At 41.8% G+C, this 25,615-nt stretch overlaps 1 protein-coding gene across 1 annotated transcript in view; it reads left to right on the top strand.

Moving 5' to 3' along the window:
* Grid1 (glutamate ionotropic receptor delta type subunit 1) overlaps window positions 1–25,615 on the top strand; it is a 719,003-nt gene that overhangs the window by 466,408 nt on the left and 226,980 nt on the right. Inside the window, exons 6-8 of the mRNA XM_028789133.1 lie at window positions 695–865; window positions 13,346–13,507; window positions 14,957–15,076. Coding sequence (XP_028644966.1) covers window positions 695–865; window positions 13,346–13,507; window positions 14,957–15,076 — 453 coding nt within the window. The remainder of the gene's footprint in view (window positions 1–694; window positions 866–13,345; window positions 13,508–14,956; window positions 15,077–25,615) is intronic.

Here is a 25,615-nt window from a genome sequence, read left to right as displayed (position 1 = left end):
CCTGCATCATCTACTCCCTGCATCATCTACCCCCTGCATCATCTACCCCCTGCATCATCTACTTCCTGCAGACTCAGAGTCTCAGTTATACTTTGTCCCTAACACAGGCACATGCACATGTAAGTGTGCACATGCATACACACACGTATCACATACTCACATGCAAGCATGTTTGCACACATGCACTCACACATCTTCTTTATGTCCATTATTGGGCTTAGTATAAGTCTAATTAGAAGCTTTCTTTGGAGAGAGCTCCCTATAGGTATTTTCTTTTAAAAGTTTTGTTCTTGATGGTGAAATGACCTAATAATTGGATCCCCCCTCCTAGTATTCTTAGGGTTGTTTTAGAGCATGGCCTTAATAATTCCAAGTAAAATACCTGATCTGTCAAGGTCTAGCACAATAGGTGTCTTTGATCCCTGACACACAATCAAGGATTATTATTGATACCCACTATACCTTGGTGCTTACTGTAGACCAGATCTCAGAGGGAATGTTGAACAATCCTGTCTATACCTATGGGATGGTAAGTATTTTTGTAAATAAGCAACTAATAAAATAGATAGCTAGGGCTGAATCCCCTTTGACTACTTCAGCATTAGCTGTTTGGGCTTTTGGCCTGGATGTTTCCTAGTGACTTTTTTTTTTTAAATTCATGAGGGTATAAGCATGGATTTAATTGTTTCTTCAGGAAATCAGTGACCCCGAGATCCTGGATCTGGTCCACAGTGCCCTTGGCAGGATGACCGTGGTCCGGCAAATCTTCCCATCTGCAAAGGACAACCAGAAATGCATGAGGAATAACCACCGCATCTCTTCCCTGCTCTGTGATCCACAGGAAGGCTACCTCCAAATGCTGCAGGTCAGTACAACACAGAGTCTCCTCCATGCATGGCTCTCACCACACCCTTGGCCTAGACAGGCAGCATACTAGGTCTGCTAGGCTCTAGCTGAACACAGTTACCCACCCACCTTAATGACTGAAATGCTGTCATTCATTGAAATGGAATCCAGTTGGCTGGACACAAGTGTTTCATCTCATAGTAGCATCAGTGGTAGGTAATTATGCCTGGTATCAGTAAACAGAGACTGCTCGCTCATAAGGTACCTCTGATATTTAAAAGCTACATGATTGGAGTGGGCAGATTGCTGTTCCTTAGGCCTCTATGCTGAGTGCCTTGTGGCAGGTGTGGGGATAGAGAATTTCTTTGTGTTTTTCTTTGTAAGAAGTCACTTACACAGACGCTGAGCTTGTAAAACACTTATCTCAGCCCTTGCACATCTGCTAAGTGCGGAGGCATAGGCCAACCAGACTGCTGCAGATCTCCACTGAACAGAATGGCCAGAGAACAGGTTTACAGCATGGCCACTTGATATATATACCCCTTCTTAGATAAAAGCTGTAAATACTTATGTTAATACTCTAGTCACTGTCTTGGTGTGTGTGTGTGTATGTGTGTATATGTATGTATATGTATGTATATATACATATATATGCATATATATATATGTATATGTATATATGGTCTTGATATATATGGATATATGGTCTTCATCTTCTGCCAATGGGGCCTAGGTATAGTAAAGAGGCATTTTGCCTGTGGGACAGATAGTTTTCTGTATGAATCTTTAAGAACAACAGAGAAATACTACAGTAAATACCCACAGGCTCCCCTGAATTCACACCAATTGGAATATGATGCACAAGAAACTTGATGATTCTTAATGTGGGACATATGACATAGAATAAAAGAAAGTGTTCCCTACTGGGTTTGTGGAAATTGCCTGTAACTTTTCCTGTGGGGTGCACTCACCACTCAGCAATTGAAATCAGACCCACCTTCTTTCCTCAGCTAGGAATGAGGGGTAGAGATCAGATTGGAGATCAGGGATGGGTGTATCTGTCCCATGAATGTCAGCCTTACTTAGGACCTTTGGTGTCACTACATAAAAGGATCTTTATAATGGGGAGGGGACTTGGGAATCTTGAGTGGGCTGTAGATACATGTAATTAGTGAAAGCCTTGAATCCACCTCTAATCTCATGTTGTCAGAAGGAAAATAAAGCTTGTATCACAGATGTGCCACATATGAGAGACTTGTGCTTAGGAAACATAGGTGACACTGATTATAGCTGGAGCACCTGCCTTCCCTTGGCGCTCACTGTGACACAGAATACATCAATATGTTGGCAAGATAAAATAACCACAATCTTTTCGAAAGGGTAAGGATATGATTAAGAAACTGGAGCATTGGCTTCGGCAGAGCCATGAACTAGAGGTGTTGGATTTGGTGTTAGACAGGCCGATAATATAGTTTCCCTTTATCTTCTTTTTTGGAGAGGATGAAAGAGGTGGCAAGAGTCAAGTGTGTCCCTCTCACTGGAACACTTTTGGCATCATTCTCCCTCTCCATGTGGGTGTGTACAAAGCTAGACAAAGGGCCAGGCAGTATGGGTGTCCCCACTCTGCAGGTTAGGGGAATACTCTTCCTTGCAGGGCTAAGGCCATGGCTCTCCTCTCCTGGATGATCTCCCAGGTTCCCTCTCCCTTGGTGACACTTATCCCTCTCTAGTCTCTGCAATCCTGCCCCTTTGCCACCTCTTAACCCTCTGTCCATTTTCCTGTTCCCATTAAATTACATTGCTTCAGTTTCCCCCAAATTAGAGTCACTTTCAATTGTACATGAGCAGCACAGGATGAGGCAGAGGAGAGAGGCCTGTACTTCTTGTCAAAGTCCATGATGATGCTTTGCTAAGGGATTGACTGTTCTTACACCTGTAAGCATGAAGCTGTCTCTAGCACTTCAGTCCTGCCTGGTGCAAAGGATCTGCTCTCTAGAAGAGGACAAAGGAGTCTAGGGGGCTAAGGGAGGGTCAGTTGATGGCATCCTGACATGGCAGGTACCTAAGCATGTAACAAAGGCTCTGAGCTGCACACTTCAGTTCCCTCTTCCTTCTCTGTTCTTTCTGAGACACAGGTACCACAGAAGGAGGAGAACTGAAGAACAAAACCACTGGAACATGTTCATAGCAGTCGCATCACCACCACCACCACCACCACCACCACCACCACCACCACCACCACCGCCACCACATAAACAGACTACCTGGGTGCAAATCCCAATCATTCCAGCTGCCATTTTGTTACTTAAGATTTTTTTTTTTATTCTATGCCTCTGTTTCTTGCATTGTCAAGCCAAGACATGAAAATCTGCTACTATGACAAATCTCTATGAAAAGTAAATGAGAGAAAATGTGGAAATTATTTAGTACAGGGATGGGCTATTAAGAATACCATCAGATGTGGTGTCCTGTAGAATTAATTTTCCATAGGAAGGCTGGACATGCCTGCTTACTTGTGTCTTGGAAGGAATAAACATTACACTGTATAGGGGAACAGTTCCTACCCCTCCAGGCCTGTGTCACATGCTCTGTGACTCTCATGTCCCCATCACTTTCTCAGCCACTCACTCACAACTGCCTTGTCTGAAGAGAACAGACCATGCTTTTATCTATTTAGCTCGTCATGAAAGACCCTGCTCACTGAAGACCATCAATAAGAATATATGAGATGAGTCTGCTAATAATCTAGGACTTGAATCCCAAGTTAAATGGTCTCTAGAAGCCTCTTTATAGAGAGATAAGTAAAGCACTTTATTAAAGAAATCTCTTTTCTCTGTCCATTTGTTGTATCTACATCCTTCTTTGGGGCTATGATGGGAGGGGAGTGTGGATTTATTTACTCCTCTGCCCAACACTTGGGCAGCTTGTAGATTCATCTCATTTACAAGCCATTCCCTTCAGTTTCCTCAGAAACTATTACCACTTCTTTCTTTCCTAATGACAGTATAGAAGGCAAACTAATTTCTACTAGCCTCTAGCTGTGAGATTTATCGAAAAGACTCGAACATGGTTAGAACAACCAACTCAAGAAAAAAATTGCTGTCATGGATTATTAACTTTGTCTTGATGAAATTAATGAAAATCCCCCTGGAAATGGAGCCCCCAAGTTCCTCTTCACTCCTTCCTCAGATGGCTGCCCTTGGGATTTTGGTCCTAGCTTAGGGATTGTCAAAACTCAGGGAATTTTTGCAAGGTCATTCATCATCTGTCTTCTCTATCAAAGGGCACTGGTCTCTGAGAGACTCTGTCTTCCTCTGTTAGCCCTATGGTCAGGGATTTCTGTTTTGAAAGCCAAGCAAGTACTATTTGCAAATCAATTTGGTTGCTATTTAGTACCATTTTCTTCCAAGTCCTTTGGAAGAAAAATACCTAGATAAATGGCTTCCAGTGGTGTCATTGCATTTGCCTGTATGTGGTTATTTATTCTTTTCTACAAAGCACTGTCTGATTTGGGTGTTTCTCGGTTTTTGTTTTCTTGACAAGTTAGTTTAGGGCTTGTCTGACTCAACTTGTAATGAAAGTGATAACCAGTCCCCCAGAACCCTGAGAATTCACTGAGATTTCCCAGGATGCCTTCCTCAGAGCAGAGTTGCCATTGTATCCGTCACTGGAACTGCCTCTCCCAGTGACTTCAACTTGTAATTGAACTAACAGAAACATTAGCACATCACCACCCCATTTATTCAAATGTGTTTCCAGAGCGTGGCAGGAAATGACATGAACTGTGGTGTCTGGTCACTGTACTATCTTATCCAAGCTATGGGATCCAATATGATATTTTCAGGAAATGTTCCCAAGATTCGAACTTTGGCATCTTTATGTACTTAAATGTGTTAAATGGTTCAACAAAATCACCTCTCCCTCTGATGTTCAGTTTGCTGAAGAAAACTACTGACCTTCTAGTCCCCATTTCCTAGAAACTTCCAGTTCTTTTCCCGGGTGATGGGTTGTCTATCTGATAGGAGAAGCTTTTCCTCTGGAGCATCCCCCAGGCTTCCCTAACCAGTTAACTCAGATTACACGTCCCTTGCAGAGCTGTACTTAATGGTAAAGACTCCAACTGGCAATTTAACAAGGACGGTGTGGAAGGCTGCACGAGTCAGGTGCATGGGTGGTCTCTGCGGGTACAGCTGCCTGCTACTCAAGTTGCAGGTGTCTACATGTGCCTTGGTAGCTGAGAGACGCTTGTATGGAGACAGATGCTCTTCTATTTTCTCCCTTCTGATTCACTGGTGAACAGGCCCTCCTACAACCCCTTTACCCTCAGCTACCATCTGCTCCATTCTCTGGCCTGGCCACAATGCCCTCTCAAGACAGGTGGGCTAGCAGCAGTTTGGCACAGAGGCCTTGCCTGGGGATAGATTGTTCGTGCTGGGGCATCTGGATGTCAGATTGTCCTCCCAGCTGGACCCTCTGTCGACTGCTTATCTGACATTGCTGGCCAACCAGAGCCTGTCTGCAGATTTGGTCAGAGGTCAGTGTCTGTTGTTTATCTCCATGATGTCTCCCCAAACAGCCCACTTTGCTTGATTAATGACAGAGGAGGGAAGAACATGCTGGGCTCCTTGGAAGCCTGGAGGAAATGTGGCCCTTCTTAATGAAAATCTTCTTGCATTTCTAGCTCTGGATTGTGAGGATAATGGACTGATGAGAGATTTCTGCTGGCCCACATGGCTCTGACCTTGGCCTGCCATTCATCTTTCCTTTCCTTCAAGCATGATTCTTACCCTGATAATGCAGTGTGCAACCATCCCTGGGCCTTCCAGAGCATGACTAGGACACAGCTGGCATACCCTAATAAGTCTTGACTGGAATTTCAGACTTACTAAGGAGAAGTGAAGCACCAGGAGGCAGACAGTCTGGCTGTGCAATAGGGCACACACATTGTTCTGACCTGCTCAAGCTCATCCTTTCCTGGCCAGTGGAAGTGGCAGAGAACTCAGCCTGCTGGCAACTTGACTGGCTTAGACTCAAGGGGCCCTCTTGAATTTATCAGCATATTTTAGGGGAGCACGTATGTGGCATGAACTGAGGTCCTAATTCTTTCTGTAGTAAGTGAACAGGCTGCCTACACCCTGCTTTTTTAGGTTCTAAGTAGGAAATATGTTTTTTCCTGGTTCCATTTGTGTAACAAACCTATACCTGTACAAGCTGCTTGTTGTGGTTTGAATGATGTATCCCCATAACAATTTCTATGTTCAAACCTAGCTCCTTGAATGTAGGGGCATTGGAAACAAATGTGGTTGTCAGGGTAGAACTCTCACAAATGGGACCAGAACCATCTTTAAGTAAGACTGAAGTTCTCCACTTTTGGATCAGCATTCGGGAAGAAGACATGCAATGAAACAGGAAACAGGCTCTCATGAAATATTGACTCAGACAGTACCCTGATTTGGAATTTCTAGTTTCTAGGAGTGTCAAGAGTCTGTGATGTTCTGACATAGTATGCTCTAAATGGCCTCGGAGTCCACGATAGTGTCACCACTGGTCAAGTGGAGTGACTTTCCCATTGTTTCCTGTCACCCTTCTCAGGCATGTTCCTTATTTCTAAATGTTGTTCCTTCTGTCCTCGAGTTCTAGTTTCTCTCCATCAAACGAGACTCTTTGTCTTCCCTCTGTCTTTCCTTCTGGTCTTACTGTTTAAGCAAATTCTTATTTTCACATGAAGATCAATTTAACAGTCTTTCTAGTGGCCTTTGTTCCTGCTGACACAGGTATGTTCCAAAATTAAACCTAGGTACTAATGTATTGGGAATTCTGTACTAATGCTTAAGGAAAAATAGCATCGATTTTTCCATTCTTGGACTTTAGTTAACTTCATGTAATTGGTCTTTGTTTCTCCAGTGGCTAAGCAGGTCCTCTTGGGTTTTTCAAGAGCTGTGGCCCCATAGAGATTATGGCTGAGTCCTTTTTATCTGCTGCCTAGAAATGCTTCCTACATTTCTGGTTCCCTTTCTCAGAACCAAGTTTCTGCACAAATAAAAGAAATCAGAAATTTCTGCCTTACCTTATGAAGACACAGCCTTAGGTTGTGGCAGGCAATGGGGATGGAGGGTAGCTACCTGGAGCTTCTGTCCCTTCCCCAATGCATCCTCTATACATTGTCACTCATCTCTAAAAAGAGGCATCCTCTATGCAAATAACTTCACATCTCTTTAATTCCCAAGAATAGGTTTAGAATGATCTATTGGACTGCCCTTAGTTTAGAGAAATCTATTTAAGCAGCTGTGTGTAGTGCTTAAGTTGGACATTTCTCAAATGTTCTCACATTTTGTTCTCACAAAACCCTTAAAATTGAGAATTTTGTTTGTGTTTTTTATTAGGAGGAATGTAATTTGCAAAGACTTGGGGGCCTGGGAGAACAATGGCTGATACATGGGGTGAAATTGGCTGGGGAATCCACCAGGGCACAGTCTTTGGAGAGGCCATTCGATAAGACATTTGTAAAGGTCAACTATGGAGGGTGGAACAAGAAGGCCTGGAGCTGAGTCAAGGTGGCTGATATCTACCATCACCTAAGGAAGAAATGAGGTGCAGGAACCATACTATAGTAGTGGAGACTGTATTTGACCATTTTAGACATGACCATTTGAGAAGCTTCTTCACAATATTACCCACTGAGCCCAGGCAGGAGGATGGTCTGTGTAGCAGAGTATAGAATACGATGCTTCCTATAGGTATCGACTTGCTCACTGACTCTTGTTTTCCTAGGTTCCCTATACCTGTGGTTTTCTTCTTGAAGGGTCTATGTGACAAAGGCTTTCATATTTGAGGCCTCAGTACAGTGGGAATGTGTGTTATGATGCTAGGTTCCCTCTCAGGAACCTAGTTCAGAAAACTACAGAGCTCTCCATAGACTCCTCTACCTCCAATCATGTACTGTGGGCCTCCTCTTACTAGACTATCTGTGAAATATCAGTGCATTCAGCCCTGAAAAGCCTGGCTTAAGTCTTGGTACCAAAGCAGATAAGACTTTGCTCTCAGGAGGCCAGGGGCATGTCAGCAGGTCCAAGTGAGCAGACACAGGTAGAGTTACTAATCAGAGCTGATCTTTGCTTCGTCTCCTGTCCTATTAGCTACACAAGTCAGTTATAACTCCTATGTGCCTTTGAAAGGATATATGACCATGAAACCTTGAGGAGGAAGATGGTGCTGGCAAACACAAGTTAATTTTCCATCGTCTTTATCCCCATAACCTGCGTAACAGGTGCCTACTGGGTCCCATCTACTGAGGATACCCTGGGCCTACCTCAGCTAATTTGCTTTGAATTTAGGAGCCTGCATAAGTACTTCACTTGCCTCTTCTACTCTTTTGTGTCTCTGCTGCCTCTAAGAATGAAAGTACATGTAAAGACGCTAGAAGGAGCCTTTGCCCACAGAGTTGTTACCATCTGCATTTTGGGGTGGTGATGGTAGAGTAGCCAGGGATGTCGCATTGCATCTCTCCAGGGTTCCAGATCACATTGTACTTCATCAGCATAAACAGAGATCTAGGAGCATTCAACAAATGTGTTTGATGTCACTCAGCAAGTGGGTATGAGTAAGATCTAATTCTGTGAAACTTTCTCTTCGTTTAGAGAAGAGCACCAGGTTCCTCAAAGGACCTTGGACCTTTGCCTTGTTCTGTCTTTGCCACCTTCCCAACTGCACTTCCAATGGCATCTCTGACTTGATTCTAGGTTTTTTTAGTATGGCAACCATGTCTCTTTCATGCCCTTGGCTGTGATGCTGTAACTTCTCTGATTCTTGAAATTTTCCTCCATCTGGAATACTTTATTGGTTTGAGTCATTTTGTGCTACAGTGTCCCCAGATCAGTCAGAGCTGGGGCCTATTCAAACATAAGTATCAGGATCTGTCTAGTATACTCTATACTCTGCATGTTTTCCCTTGCCTGATGAAATTCGTGTAGTTCCTTGCTTCAATAGGAGGGAGGGAAACATAGACTCCTTCAAGCCACACCTCTCTATCTTGTGAACTGTAGTTCTAGCCTGTGCTATTTATTTCCTATGAGTGAGTGTCCATGTAGCTAGGAGCTTCTTTCTTCCTAACCTCTCCTTGGCATATCTAATACTGACACATACATCTTTCCATCTGCCTTGAAGAAAGCCTTGTCTTTATTCATTAGGATCTGAAAGAGCACCCTGAGCATAGATTGCCTTTCTATTATATGTTATTCCTCCTTTTTTTTGCAGAAAACATACTTCTTAACATATAAGACAGTAAAAGCAAGACCTTTCATGCTTTCTCTATCCCCTAACTTGAAGCCACTATTGAAATCTGATAAAGCAGATCATCTATGGTTATACAGACCAATGTTGAAATGCTAATTTCTGTCCCAGGATGGGCAAGTACTGAGACATCTACCCAGGTGCAAGAACTAACTTAAGAGAAGATGCAGACATAAGTAGGTACAAACAGCAGTGAAGAGGGGGACCAAGAAGTCATTTTCAGTAGGTTCTAAATGAGAAACAAATGAAAGATATTACCTACCAAAGTTGGAAGCAGCAAATCTTTTTTTCCTGATGCTTTATATTTAGATGAAGGATTAATGTGTGCATTCTTAACCAAAAAGACCCATCAATTTGTTTGCCAGCTAATCTATCCACCCATTCCTATCCTTTCCTCCCATATCATCCATCCATCTCCCCATCCATCCATCCATCCATCCATCCATCCATCCATCCATCCATCCATCCATCCATCCATCCACTTACCCATCCATATATCCCATTTATCTATCTATCTATCTATCTATCTATCTATCTATCTATCTATCTATCTATCCATCCACCCACCTATTTATCCATCTATCCCACTCATCCATTTCAACTGTTCATTACTCTATCACTCATCCATTTATTATTCATCATCCACCCACCTAGCACTTATCCACCAACCCATCTGTCTACTCACCCCATCTACCTACTCATTCATCTATTTATCTACCACTCCTGTCTGTCTGTCTGTCTGTCTGTCTGTCTGTCTGTCTGTCTGTGGATCTATGTCTCCACAGGGCATTCATCAATCAAACATTGATCAATCACCAGACTTGCATCTTTACTTGTTCCAGAGCTAAACACTCGAAGAGCTCAGAGTTTAGTGAGGTAAACATGTCTATAAACTGACACTGTGTAGAATGTTATGGAGGAGGGTGCATCCGGGGTGATATGGTTGTAGTTCAAAGGCCTAGCACTGCCTGGAAATGATCATTTCTCAAGCCAGTTCTTTTGAACTAGAATCCATTCAGTTTCCTAGGCAGACATAGTTGTGGGAGGATTCAGGGCTTTCTTTGGCCTTTCTGATTCATGTTCTGCCTTTTCCTCTTCGTTGCAGGCCTCTCAGCATTTACACGGTTGTTGAGTGCCTTAATTCATTGTGATTAGAAGTGCTGGGGGAAAAAGGAAAAAGTCTTTAGAGTGTCAGTCTGGGCTAAAGTTGAAGTAGCACAGTAGAGTCTGATCGGATATGGGAGTGAATCTGCAGGTGTGGGAGTGGGGCAAAGGGTCTTAACTGACTGAATAGAACCAGCTATGAGTGGGCAGCTTAGAGCTACATGAATGTCTTAAGAAATCTTCACACCATCAAGGACTCTCATACTCTAGTTATCCTTTTAAAAAGAAGAAAAGGAAAGAAAAAATGCTGAAACTTCATACCAGTTCTTAAGTGGTTTATATTCCCTCGTAAGAACATCTCCATTACAAGTTTGCATTCCAGAGGGGGAAAAACCATCAATTCTGCAGAGGTGGGTGCTCTAGAGGGCTGTTTTGCTGGTAGGATTAGGAAGAGAATTAGTCTTGTTCCTTGAAAAGATGCTCCTCTAAGCTTGAACTACGTGGGACATAGTCTTGCCAACACCTTTCCCATGTGACAGCGACAAGTTCCCAGTGGTAGGAATGTTCCTCTAATGGTTTGTCAGCATTTGTGTACTTCAGGCACCTGAAGAGTAACCATGACTCTAGCATGGAGTTTCCCTTTGGCCTGCGACCATTGTTTGACCAGCAGTCATTAGTCATGTGGGGACATTCCAGTCTTTTCTGTAGCATCCATTCTTATTCCTATAGCATGATGTCTATGCTGATCACAGGAAGGATGCAGCTCAGTGGCAGACAGAACAGAGTCCTTCACCATTGGCTAGCATAAAGAAAGTGATGATCTCTTCCTGGGTGTGTTATAATACAAAGGGAGAGCTAGTTTGAACTCAAGGACAGGCCTGATATAGCAGATGTTTTTACTGATCTATACACCTCTGACTTCAGGTTCAGTTCTGAGGGTCAGTTCCTACTCAGATTTTTATCTAGGAACCAGCTTCTGTGACATCACATTAGGACTAATAAGAGAGAAAGTGCAGGCTGTGAATAATGCTTCTAACAGAAGCAGTTAGGGAAGGGTGGCTGATGAGGTAGATGTATCAGGGACTCTTACTATAGCACAAGGAGCCTATTTGATTTTCTCAGGAGTGCTGTGTGGTCATCATTGTCTCCTATTTCTCTCCATTTATATCCAGTGATGTTTTTCTAAAATAACATTTGCAGGCTACTTACTGCTCAAGTATGCAAAGAATGATCCCTTTGACCCAGTTTGTGAGATATCAACCAGGGGTCCTAAAGCTGTCCAAGTGTGGATATTATTTCTCCCTCGCTCTTAACTTATTCTCCAGTGTGCTTTGTTGCCCTCTTGGGTGGTGGGGGGTCCTGAGGGGAAGGCCTTGAGAGCAGGGCTTCTGTCCTCCGTGCTGAGGGACCTCCTGCTCACCCCAAACAAGAGGGTTAGCTAAACTCCTCCCATCCTTGGAATACAAGGCAGGGGATGGTTGGCTCCCTCACGTCAATGTTGATCTTTACAGCAGTATTCCAGTTTCTCATTTGTCATGTACCACATGACTTGGGTCTAGAAACCTGACTGAGATAGTGGGGGAATGAAGAAAGGACAGACACATGTACAGAAAAGCTGGGGTCAGGTAGGCTGTGATGGAGTGGCACCAACTACCATAAAAACCTAGAATCCTGGAGCATTTATTATGTGTAGTACACATGGGGAGGCCGGCTAGTCTGACTAGGGAGTCTCTATAAGCAGGGTGCTCTCGGGCTGTAAACACGAGGAGGAGGAAGATACAGTCGCTAGTTTTTGAACACACCGGTTAATAGTTTGTAAACACTTAAGTTTGCCCACACAGCCAACATTTGCAGTTGGACTAGAGGAAGGCTTGGTTAACTCTAAGCCTGGCTTGTATTGGGAAGGCTTTGCTATTTCTTACAGATTAGATGCATTGGTCCTTGACATGGCCATACCTATGCTGACAATACAGATTTCTTCAGCACTGTATCTGGTTTTTTTTTCACATTCATTCAGGGCTTCCTCAGCTCCTCAGACTCATTATTCTCACAAGTTGCTATTCATTACATTCATTATACAGTTGCTATTCATTATTCACACTGAGATGGAGCTGTGTTTCCTCGATGGGCTAGCTTCACTGAAGTTGACCAACCTAATTTACAAATCCCAGATGCATCCATAATGGCACTGCCCATCAGACATAGGAAGGCATAGGAATCTCTGCCACTTCTTCATTGCTGTGCCATCACCCAGGCCACTATTCACTCTGTGTCCATCAGTGACTAGGGTGATCTTCAGTATCTCCAGGCATAATCACCAGCTTTCTTGTGTATAGCTCCATCAGTGGCATCCATCTCTCCAAGTCTTCTCTGATGTCCCCACTTAGCATGCTCTATAAGACCCGGCATGGCTGCATCATGACTTCTTCTTGATCCTTTCTAGTCATATTGTTGCCACCATCATACTGAACCAAGAAGTCAGCCAACCATGGCCCTTGGGCTGAAGCTAGCACACTATCTATTTTGATAAACAGTATTTTATTGGTACATAGCTGTACCCATTTGTTTGTGAAATCCCTTTTGCTACTTTCAGGTTTTAATAGCAATCAAAAGAGACTGTAAGACCCCTAATACCTAACATTTTTACTATGTGATCCTTTATAGAAATTTTTGGTTGTATTTAAGGCTCTGATGGAGACCTTGATCCTTTACACCTTCATGATTTTGTACATATTGGGCCTTCCTTTACCCTACTCATTCTTACTTCCCTGCTCCATTACCTGAACAGCTGATACAGATACACCTGCTTGCAAGCTGATGCTGATCACCCTGGTTCTCTTTGTCGCTACGTGGATATACCTACTCCCTACAGCTATTCCTGAGGCAGGTTTGGTGTTCTTATAGCCTAACTCCTAGTTCACTTGGGTGAGCTGTTGAAAACAAACACAAAGAAAATACCAGGAAGCCAGAGGCTCCTTGCCCACCAAACTCACAGGACCAGAGAAGATACAGTTGCTATTCATATCACCTAGCCTTTTGCTGCTCTCCACCTCATTCTTTGGTAATACAGCAGTGGAGAAAGAGTTACGCTTTTCTGTCTTTGTAGATCTCCAATCTCTACCTGTATGACAGTGTTCTGATGCTGGCCAACGCCTTCCACAGGAAGCTAGAAGACCGGAAGTGGCATAGTATGGCAAGCCTTAACTGCATACGGAAGTCTACCAAGCCATGGAATGGAGGGAGATCCATGCTAGACACGATTAAAAAGGTATGCATGAGGGAACACTGCTCTTTAAGATTGTCCAAGGCTGCTGGATACAAGTTCTTCATTGCACTCCCACTTGTGTGTGTCTGTCTGTGTGTGTGTAGTATATATTTGTTTGTGAGAGACTGCCTGAGTCCTCTCTGCAGGATTTCTCCTTGTCACTCTCTTGTACCTATATTTAAAGTAGAGTGAATTGTAGTTCAGGGACATGTGCTTCAAATGTCTCCACACTTTCAAGAGATCCAGCTTCAGAAGGTTAAGTGACTGGCCCAAAGTTACAAGTAAAGTCATGGCTGCCTGTCTTCTGTCTGTCCAATGCTCCTTCATGCAAACTATAAGTTTCAAAAAAAAGTTATCTTAGGTTGTATGTTATTTATCCAAGATCTCGTGATGTTCATATATGTGTGAATGTGCACCCATGTGTACCCATGTGTGTATATGCATTATGTACATTGACATGTTTCATGTGATAAAGAGTGGACTTTCAGAGCATGTAAGTAAAGTGAATTGGATATCTTATAGAAGACTTGTTACAGTGAATGGGCTTTTAGAAGCTTTAAAAGAACATTTTGGGAAATCTACAATGCCAAGAACCATAGCCACAATATGTTATACATGGTTTCAGTTGCAGTGAATATGTTTCAGTGTTGGTTTAAGTTCACTGCAGCTCAGAGCATAGCAAGGCCTCTCTGGACCAGTGTAGTTTATGGTGCACTCTCTACTCCTTGAGGTCACAGGCAAGAAGTCTTGCTAAGAGTCACATCCCAACCTGAAAGAGAGAAGGGAGAGGATCACGCTCACAACTTGCTCAGTCCCACACTGCCTACTCCTCCTATGGACCCTACTGAGCTGTAGAGAGACATGGGACTGGCATGTTTACCACAGCCATTCTGTAAAAGGTATTATGCCCTGAAAATATTTTTTTTTTCATCTGATGGGCTTTGTGCTGTGGGTCTGATAAACTTGAGGGTGAAGATGGAAGATGGGGAGTGGTCTGCTCAAGACAGCAGATGTAGCAGAGTCAAGCACAAATCTGTGCTCGTATTTGTTGCCTAACCTTAAGGCATATGTTGGGTACAAATCTTGTTGACTTTTGACTTCCCCCTTGTGGCAGGATAAGTGAATCCTCCAGAGCAGATTGCAAAGGCAAAGATAAAACTTCAATAGTGTAGAGACCAATACAATCATGTTTAAATTTCATGGCTAGCATAGTACCAGCACATAGCAATAGTTGTAAATACACTGGCTGCAATAATGGCAAATAAAAGCCTTATGGATTTCTTCTGTAAGAGTAAGACTGTCTGTGACGCATTTATTTTGCTCTGATGTCCTGGGACTGCCAATGGCTCTGCCATTGCTATAGGCACTCATGTCTGTTCCCTTCTTAGGATTCCATTCTCCACCACAGAAAACTTTTCTCACATCCACTTGTCTTTTTCTCGTCTCCTGCAGGGACACATCACTGGCCTCACAGGAGTTATGGAGTTTCGGGAAGACAGCTCGAATCCCTACGTCCAGTTTGAAATCCTTGGCACAACCTATAGTGAGACTTTTGGCAAAGACATGCGCAAGGTAAGCTCTCTGGTCCTTGTCTCCAAGTCTTCTTGCTTCAGTACCACTAAAGATGGCAGCAGATGCTGTGCCTCGGGTTTCCTGCAAGGGCTAACTCACAGAGGAAGCCCCCTCCCTGCTGTTCTTTTTTTATACTGCTATTGATACTGGTGTTTCTGGGGGATGCTGAGGAGGAGTCATAGAGAATTTTCAAGCAGGAAGTGCTAATAGAACAATCCTGAGTCCGGCATGGGTCTCTGAGAATAATTTTCTCTTTCTTGGATAAGTAGCAGGGCTGCCTGGAGGCTAATGGGGATACAAGATTTTCCCAGGGTTGAGAAGTCAGTCCGGCTTCTGAGACAATGCAAGTTGTGGTTATAGCTGGTGATAGAAGTTATAGCCAGAGTATCTGCCAGACTCAGGGGGGTGAAACAAAGCCATGGGCATAAAGAATGAACTGGGAGGATGGTGGGAAGTGGGGGCAGGGTGACTGGAATCCAGTGGAAAGGAACATGAGAGGTGGGAGGGCAGGATAATGCAAGGTATGGTTTGGCTTTTCATCTGATGCAGATACAGGTGCCAGGCCTGAGGAATATTTCCAGTAGAATGGAAGAGGCTGCTGCCTCGTGTCTGGTCTACCCAGCTGCCTTGTGAGCTTTTCCAGAAATATTTTGTGCAAGATATCCATGTGCTTATTGGGCCAGAGATTGTAGTGCTCGTATGCAGGGACTCTGTGCTCTGGGAAAGAATGAAAACGTTCATCGATTGGTCTACTGGCAGGCACAGGCTCATGTAATCACACATAACCTTTGCTACATACTTGGGGGCAGATCTCTCCACCAGTGATAATGCTTAAAGGATAAAGGATATCCTTGTAACAATGAGGCTTAGTAAATTCTTATCAGAGAGGCCTTATAGCCAAGGACAATGCAGAGATGGGCAAAGTTTACATGATAATGGATGGGTGACTTTGGTTTCACTTCTAGAGGATCAGAGAAGGAGGGTGAGTATGTGGTTGGTGGAGGGAGGAGATCTGCAGAGCAGGACAGGGGTATGGTGAAAGCACATATAGGAGAACTGACTCTCTGGGGAAAAGGCCAGTATGTCCTGGAGTCCCAGTATAATGAGGAGAATAGGGTCTGTCAGCCATGCTGTGTTGCAAGGTGGAGTTATGAGCTGGTTATATCAAATCTAGGGATGGCTGATACATAAAGCTTGACAATATCTTAGAACTTAATGGTTTGATTTTGGTTAATGACTATTCTGTGACATTTAATCAAGTTAAAATGTGATTATCAATGTCAAGGTGGTTGAGGTTGGCTTATGATACCTGTAAAGGGCTGGCCAAAACTGTGACCCTTGGTTGAGGAAATGGGATGAATGGTTGCTACTGGTCTGGCCAAGTCTATAAGAAAATTTTTGTTGTTGTTGTTGTTGAGGTTTTCATCTCTTAAGAGTGCAGAAGGGGAGCTCATTTGGACACTCTGTTATGATTGCAGAGTATGAATGTCTACTAAAATTACTGTTCTCGTCAGCACCATGCATAGCTTTCTGTGCTCATCCTTGAGTGCTTTTCTGAGTAAAGCCTTGTCTGATGGCTCCTTCAGTATCTCTCAGCCTACTCTTTCAGCTCAGCTCCAACTCTGAAGTTCCTATAGGGTGTGGAATGTTGGCACTGGTCTTCTGCTTCCTTCTAGATGGCTTACACTCAAGCCCTGTAGACCCTCATGCTTGTGCTCTGCTGGGCCCTCTGGGTCTTGGAATGAGGGGAAGCACTGTGTCATTTACTCTTCATTTCAGGTGTCTGAGCTTTCCATGTTGCTACGGCAACACTCCTCAAAAATCGTGAGCTGCAATCTCTCAGTTATAAGGAGCTTCAGAGCAAGAGGTCTAGATGTAATTGGGTTGGAAGGGAAGCTGATTTTCAAGTGGGATTTATTTTTAAATGTATTCTTTTGTCATTTAAAAATTTGCCCTTACTAACTGCATATTTCAGTTGTTATCTGTCTGCCTAGCAGCTTATCATGGGGAGTGAGAAGCTATGTGGAGGCAAGGAATAGGATTTACTATAGCAAATGTCTGCTATTACGACACAAACAAGAGAGATAGGATGGGCTTCAGGATGAAGGAAGAAGAGCAGATAAGGAGTGGGTGCTGGCGCATAGGACACTGTTTGAAGGTAGAAGAGGGCTTCAGTGCCCTGCTAGAAAATAGTAGGAAGTCAGATACCTTAAGGAATATGATAAAGAATATTCATATAAGGATCAAATTAATTGAGACTGAGTATGAGATTTGAGGATAGTTTTAGGGTGCTCAGAGCAACACAGTGACAGTGCAAAGACTAGTCCTCTATGGAACTCCATAGACAGTTTTCTGTGACCTCTTATCATGCATAGGCACCAGGAGAACCAACTGGAAAGATGGCTGGGTACTGCTTGTTGGGTGAGGTTTGGGCTTCCCTGCCAAGTTGATGCATACCACATCTATTTAAATTGAAAAGCAACTACAGCAAATGAAAGCTAACAAAAACTCAGTAGTTTTCTGAAGATGGAAAGCAAAAGGAATCATCTCAATTAGGGAACATATAGATATGTTTCTTAAACTAAATACCTTTGGAGAGACATCTCTGGGAGGATGAGTCACCCCCATGCTTTAGATTAAATGCCGTTAGGAGGTTGTGCTTACTCAGCCCCTGTATAGGAAGGAGGGGTGATCACCTTTCACTGTAAAGTGCCGAGCAAATACTGATTAAATAATCTCAACCAGGAAGAGTGTTCTTGTTGAGGGAGCACTGGATGGCAAAATCAAGTCTATGAGATGATTCACAGCAAGCCTACAGACAAATGTTAACCTGTTACTTGGATCTGTTTGGTCTGCATCTGCCACTGCGGGCAGTGTCTGCAGGGAAGTTTCTTCCCATGGCAGTGGAGTTGATTTGTTTGGAGGGCCCCCATTCTCCATCCTATTGATAGCATGCATTTTTCAGATCTCAAAACTATTAAAAGTGCACAGATTTCTACCTACTTTGATTCTCTTTGCTCAAAAAGAAACCATTCCAAGGACAGTCCCATTAGCTGGTCTGCACAAATATCCTTAGGTTATCACATGAGCAGAAGCAGGTATATTGGAGGCTAGCTACAGCCCAATTTCCCAAGATGGGAATATATGGAAACTGCTCATCATAGAACAAGGAACATGACAAAAACTATTGAACATCTACTGTATATTGACCATCTACTGTATACAAGGGTACATCATGTATATTATCTTATTGATGCCAAGGCCATTGTGTCTTCCTATTCCTGCCTTTGCTGACTTTCAATAGTCCCTTTCCTTTTATGGCCTTTCTTCAGATAAACTTTCGTTTTCAGAAAGCTTCTCCTGTGAAGCAGAGAATCCAGGCAGAGGACTTACTCCGCTTGGCTCTTAGCACCGAGAACATTCCTGTTTGTTTGATCTATCAGCTTTACACACCTGAGGTCACGATTCTTTGGGTGAAGAACAGACAGGACATAGCTTCCTGCCTTATAGTTTTATGGACTATAGTAATTTGTCCCACAGAGTGCCAAAACTAGAGGTCAGAGATGTGCAGCAGATCAGTGCAGCCCTAAACAAGTATGGCTGGAATTACTAAGTTTAGTGTGCCAGGGCTGTGCCCAGCTCTTCTTATATGCCTAGGACCAGATGCCCACTGTTTAAAAGATCCAAGTCTGAAACTGAGTGTTGAGAACTTCACTTTTATATGAGTTTTTATATTGGGGGTGGTACTGGTGTCTGTGTGATCAATGAGAGATGGTAAACATGGATATTAGATTGTACCCTGTGCCCCAAGGGTGATTTTCCTGGATTGTGACAGCAGTTAAAGCCCAGAAGGGCCATTTTCTGTTACCTGATCACTAAGATTGCCTGCCCTTCTGCATCCTAATGACACTGGTGTGGGGCCTTGGTTTCTGCTGTTAAAACAGAGTCCCCTGTGTGGCAGGATGCTGGGAAATGTGCCCACTGCCTGCAGATGCTTTGAACTTCATTTCCCTGGGTGGCAGCAAGGTGATTAATTGGCTCAGTGGAGGGCAGTGAATTTCCTGGGGAGAAGGGTGGGGAAGTGGGAGGAGTGTGGGAGGAGCTTCCACACAGCCTGTGGGGTTTGCTTTAAGACTTATGCACTAGGATTAAGGAGACCCTGGGGTAGCATAGGAGAACTTGAGGAGAAAATTGAATGAGGACCAAGAGAGGTGAAAGAAGTGTTTAGCTCAGTGGCATTTGAGCTTTTTCTATAATGGGAAGTCTGGTCCCTTGCCCTGGGACCTGAAGGTATTAGGCAGCTGTAGAGGACACAGATTGTGGTTGCAGTAGGCAAGGTTTTTGGTCAAGAAGATCTGTGTCTCTTTTTACAATAACTTCTCTCTGCCCCTCACATCTCTGCAGTTTGATGTACACCTTTCTTTCTTTTTTCTTTCATCTTTTTTTAAAATAAGGATGATAGACTAGAAAACTTTAATATCTGGCTGTGCTATGCTGGTGCTTGGAAGGCAGGAGGGGAGAGAGAGAGAGAGAGAGAGAGAGAGAGAGAGAGAGAGAGAGAGAGAGAGAGAGAGAGAGAGAGAGAGAGAGAGAGAAGGAGGAGGAGGAGGAGGAGGAGGAGGTGGAGGAGGAGGAGGAGGAGGAGGAGGAGGAGGAGGAGGAAGAGGAGGAGGAGGAGGAGGTCTAGCAGATTAACATTCTTGCAGTGTATTTCCTAAGTAAAATGTCAACTTTTCTGAGCCCCTGTGTGTGCCAGAGCTACTTTTGACAGAGTAGCGAACCAAAACAGACACTACAGCTTCATGCCAATAAAGACACAAGGTGAAGATGCAATTAAGTCTCATTTTAACTAACATTTCATCAGTGGATGATCATTTAAGGCAGAAGGCTTTGGAAATGTAGGTAAGTGAAATGGAGGACAGAAGAGTTTAACTAGAATCTCTAAACTAAGAAATAAAGACCATTTGCAATCTTGGTCTAATTTGTGGGTTTCCTCCTCTCCCTCTATATAGGGTTACAGAAAGTGACAGGTATATTTGACCAAGTTGTGATTTATTATATATTCATTTTATGTCCTGCCTTTCCCATTTAGTGGTATTTTGGGAATATTTTCTCATTTCTTAAGCCATTCTTTGCAACTGTGATTTTTAAAAATGAAAATTTATCACTAAACTTATGGTAAACTATCATATATTTATTTCATTTTTCATAAGATGATATTATGATCAAGTTATTATAGAATGGTGTCATAACAAAAATATAAAATACATGTTATTTTAAATTACATATATATTTGTTTCTTTTTAGGGAAGTTTTAAGAAGTGAAGTTACTAAACCAAGAATAATGATTATTTTGATGTACTTCATACATATTTTCAAGTCAGTTAAGGAAGAACTTAGTAATTTTCACATTCATGCCTATAGAAATCTGTGTTATAATCCTATGCTCAAAAAATTCAGTCGTGCATTAAATGTTTGCTAATTTAGTACAAAGCTACTAAATTTATATTTTATGAGATATAGTTAAAATATAATATTTGATCATATATATTCACATTTTAAAAGTTATCTTTAAAATGTTTTACTCATTCATATGAGGGAAACTTTCTTGTTATCTCATTAAAAAAGCCCTTTCTTTAAAAGGTAATCAGCAGTTATTTATGTCAGATATTTGTCTCAATAAATTGGTTAGTTTGGGATTAAAAAAATACCTGTAAATAACAGACATGTGGTCAAATACTTAGATACTTCATTCAACTAGGTGTTCCAAGTTGATAATTGTATCCAATTTATAAAGGTGATTCCATTTACCCGAAACTTCTATGTATTCTTATAGTTTGATTTTCCTTTTAAAACTTTATCTGGGATGATTTTGGAGCGGAGCGTGATGGTATGGCTCTGCTCTGTGGCTTTAACTCCATTGCTGCCATCATCCTGGATACAGTGTACACTTGAATGACCATCTCATCTTCTGAGTTTGTGGATCTTCTCATTAGTTGATTGATACTTTATTTTTTCGGTACTCCTCTTCTCTTCTTCAAGATTAAATTTGCTTCATTTATTCACATTCTTGGATGTGCCTGTCTGCAAGTAACCAAATGGTCCTCTCTGGTGTCGTGGACCGGGAAGGCCTCCCTTTGCTTTAGAAGAGGCTTGGAGCTAGAGCAGCTTTCAGGCTTGCCCAGTTCAGCCATGTAGGGCTCCGATAAAAGGCTCTAGTCTTTCACGTTTTTTTTTTTTTTTTCATTTGGCCATTTTCAGGACATTATCTTTATTTTACTTAGAGTTTGGAGATGGTTGTATTGGTTCCAAAGACAGCAGCCTATGGAAGAAGTCACTTTTGATGGGTGTGAAGTGCTCCCCAGTGTTGGTCTGGTGTGTGCTTCTCCACCATGATGATCTGGGCTGTGTGAGGGTATGTGCAGACACTCTGCCTATGCACAGACACTTGTGCTTTCCTGCTCCAGTGTTTTGTGTTCTGTTTGCAGTAAGTTTGTACTTCCTTCACTATAAGGGCAAAAGACAACTCGCTCTTTTCTCTGTGTCCAGACAGAACACAGATGGGAGACTCCTGTGATCAAGCTGAAGGTTGAGGGCCCTACCTTTGCTGTTTGCAACCATTTTCCCCAGTTTCTACAGTTCATTGCATTATTTTTCTTATCTACTTCACAGAAAATCTTGGAAAACTTAACACTCTTCACAGTGCTTGCAAACAATTTAAACAATGCATGTTGGGACAGCTGCTGTTTCATTTTATTATACACCGACAGTCTCCTTCTAATCCTCCATGAGACCTGACTAAGGTTGTTAAATTTCATCCCTACCCTGCAGAAAACTAGGTTTGCTTAATCACTTCGCTATGTCCTAATTAATGGATTTATGTTATTTTCCCCACTGGCCAGTTTGTTGTATTTACTATGATTTTAAGCCTATCACAGGAAGTGCTAGATAATTTATTTTTATGCTTGCATGTTTTACAATGTTTTTTTTTTTCTTTCTTGAGTAGAGCTCTGACTAAATCCTGGTTTTTCTAATGGAAACAGAAGCATAAACTCACACAGAAATGTGCCTATATCTTACATGGACCACCATGGGCTTTCAGAACATGGCATTGTCACTAACATTCAGAACCCGACCCAGGATGTCTGTAGCATCCTGAGGAATCTTTGTGTTCCTCTCTAGTTACTTTATCCACCACTGGTCCTCTTTTTGTTTTCTACCAGCCTTAGTTTTACAGTTTACATGCTGTCAGAACCTCTCTGCTTTTGTAATTGACTCCCTGTGTGAAGTATGTTCGTGGGAGCCGTTGTTATCGTCATTCAGTAGTGTTGGACCATTCCCTATCGTGCTTGAAGCAGAAGTCTTATTACAGTTCAGATATAATGAGACAAACAAACAAATAAACAAACAAAAAATCCTGCTACGTTATGAAGATTATCCTCATAGGTTCCAAGAGGAGAGGGGATATATGCCACTAAAGGGTTACACAGGGAAGTATGGGTATCTCTGAGGACAGGGACAACATGGAAATCTGATAGTACTGTTTCAAGATATATTTGGCTGATCTTGGGTCTTTGCATTACATTAACAACCACAGATCATATGCTCATTTTTCGCAAGAAATCTGGGTTCATGGCTAAGGTGTGTACTAGATAATTCTGTCAGCTTGAAACAAACTAAAGTCATATGAATAAAGGGAACCTCAATTAAGAAAATGACTCCATAAATTTGAGCTGTAGGAAAGCCTGTAGGATATTCTCTTCATCAGTGATTGATGGGAGAAGGTCCAGGCCATTGTGGGTGGTGTCATCCTTGGGCTCGTGGCCCTGAGCTCTATAAGAAAGCAGGCTAAGCAAGCCATGGAGAAAAGGCTAGTAAACAGCCCCCTTCATGGCCTCTGCATCAGCTTCTGCCTCTAGGTTCCTGCTTTCATGGAGTTCCTGTCCTGATGTCCTTCAATGATGAATGGTGATGTGAAAGTGTGAGCCAAACAAACCCTTTCCTCCTTGACTTGCTTTCTGGTGATGATGTTTCATCACAGGAACAGAAACCCCATCTAAGGTTGTGTTGACTCTTGACCAATGTAGGACACATTAATATCTTGACAATACAGAGAACAATTAATAAATTAATGGCCATAGTGTACCCCTCAGTTTATCTACAGCTTCTTTATTTCTCTCTTGAAATTACAGATTTTATGGTAAAGATCCAGATACATTTTGTTTGATTTATTCCTAGATCTTTAGTACATTATATGTACTCATTAGTACATTATATGTAGCAAATATTCAAAATTATTTTCTACTAAGTTTTAGTACGTGAATAGTAATTTATTTGGTTTCATGCATTCAGTTTCTTTCTAGTACACTATGTTTGTAAATTTATACTAAAAATTGCCTGTATATCATTTGGGTTCTCTAAATATACAGTTCTGGCTAGTAATGAGTGTTTCTTTTCTTGGGTAGAGGGGGTATATTACAGATGCCCGCTTTAGAGCTAGGCAGCCCATATTCTCTTATTCTCTGCAAACTGACCAGTTGTATATCTCTGTATTAGCACCATCTTTTACAAAAGAATCTTCATTGATGAGCCACTGAGAGCTACACTAATCTATGGGTTTAAAGATAAAAACGTAACATTGTATCTATTATATAATTTTGTTGTCCTGCGTTGTTTAGATAAAGATTGCCTCCTTAGACTCCCAATTTTCTCATAATTTTAAAAGTTACGATTGAGCGTTACATTTGGCCAAAGACAATTGGAATCTACCAAGGTGATTATAAAATTCTGAACTTTTTATTCTTCCTTTTCCCTGGTAGCATAAGTTACATTGACTCGTTTTTATGTTTTGATGCTGCTCCTTTATCTTTTCTATGTCAGGCATGCCACACTACTTTGATGATTTAAAACAGGCTTTAGTGATTGCTAAGAATGTTGTACCCTAATTTCTGTTCCATATCAGAATATTGCTTGAACTTTTTTCTTTTTTTAGGTTATCATAGATTCCCAGGCAGTCATCATGAGTGAGTTTCCCCCTATAGCACCAGTCAGTAACACTGTTGCTCAATAACAGAACAAATGTATCAGCTTGAAGACCACCTATGGATCTGATTCAGAGCCACAGTCTCTCAGCTTCATTTGTATTTGTGTGATTCACAAGCTTTTTATTCTATACAGCTTTATCATATTTTAGTCGATGTATCCACTACCACAACAAGACAGAATAATTTTCTGACAATTAAGATCCCAGTCTTGCTCATTTATACCACATCTTCCTTCTTCACATGCTTCTGGCCTGTGCACTCCTAACTATGGACAGCCAGTGATACGTGTATATTCTTTATCTCTAAAGCCTTGCAATTTTAGGAAAAGTTACATAAACTGAATCATACAGTCTTATAATGAAAATTCTGTAACTAGCTTTTGTTCAATCGGTGTCATTTCCTAGAGATTCATCTCATTTGCTTCATTCATCATTGGTTTTATTGTTTGGTTGTTCAGTGCCTTTCTAAGAGTTAATGGCCCACTGTTTAGCCTTTCACCTCTCAGACCATAGAGGATACACAAATTCTTTGCAATGGTGGGCTCTTCAGAATGAAGCTGTTATGAAGCTTATGTGCAGGTTGTCTAGTATACATGTACAAGAGAATGCTAATGCCACATCACGTGGTGACTGTGTGTTGAGTGCTATGAGAACAACTGTTCTGAATAATTACTATTCCATACCCCAGCCATGGAACATGAGAGCTTTTCCTCAGCCTCAGTGGCCTCTGGTGTTACCAATAATGTTTAGCTTATAATTATGAAGAGATATCTTACTGTAGTTTTGATTTAATTTTTGGTTTCTGTAATTACCAGGATATGCAACACTTTTCTATATGTCTATTTGTCATCTAAATAATTTCTGCAGTTAAATGTCTGTCCAATTATTTAGCCTTTTTTTCTAAGTGAAAGATTAATTCTGTACTATTAAGTTTAATAGTTCTTTATGTATTCCAGATTTTAGTCTTTTATTGGCTGTATAGGTTGCTAGTACTTTATCATGTTATCTATTGTCTTTACAGTTAGGGATATGTGTATGAAACACATTTGAATTTTGATGAAATTTAACTTTTAAGTTTTCCTGTTAGAACTCACACTTTTGATGTCATCCTAAGAATTATTTTTTTTGTTTGTTTTTTATTTTTGAGTCAAGCATTCTAAATATAGCCCTAAATGTCCTATTATTATTATTAATTATTTGGTATTTTGAGACAGAATTCATTTGTATAGGCTGGCTGTCCTGGAACTAGCTCTGTAGACCAGGCTGCCCTAAAATTTACAGAGATCTTGCCTAAGTCATCTTTTTTTGGTTGCTGGGATTAGAAGCATTTGCCACCATATCAGACACCCTAAGTATTACTTGCCTATTCTACAATCCAAAGATACTTTTCTTTTCTGTTTTTCTAAATATACTTACACGGTTTGTATGTAAATCTATCTTTCTATCTATTATCTATCTATCTATCTATCTATCTATCTATCTATCTATCTATCTAT

The sequence above is a fragment of the Grammomys surdaster genome, unplaced genomic scaffold, assembly GCF_004785775.1.
Source record: "Grammomys surdaster isolate TR1022 unplaced genomic scaffold, NIH_TR_1.0 125789, whole genome shotgun sequence".
Lineage (NCBI taxonomy): Eukaryota > Metazoa > Chordata > Mammalia > Rodentia > Muridae > Grammomys > Grammomys surdaster.
Note: the sequence above shows the minus strand (reverse complement) of the source record. Positions and strands in the feature narration are given on the sequence as shown.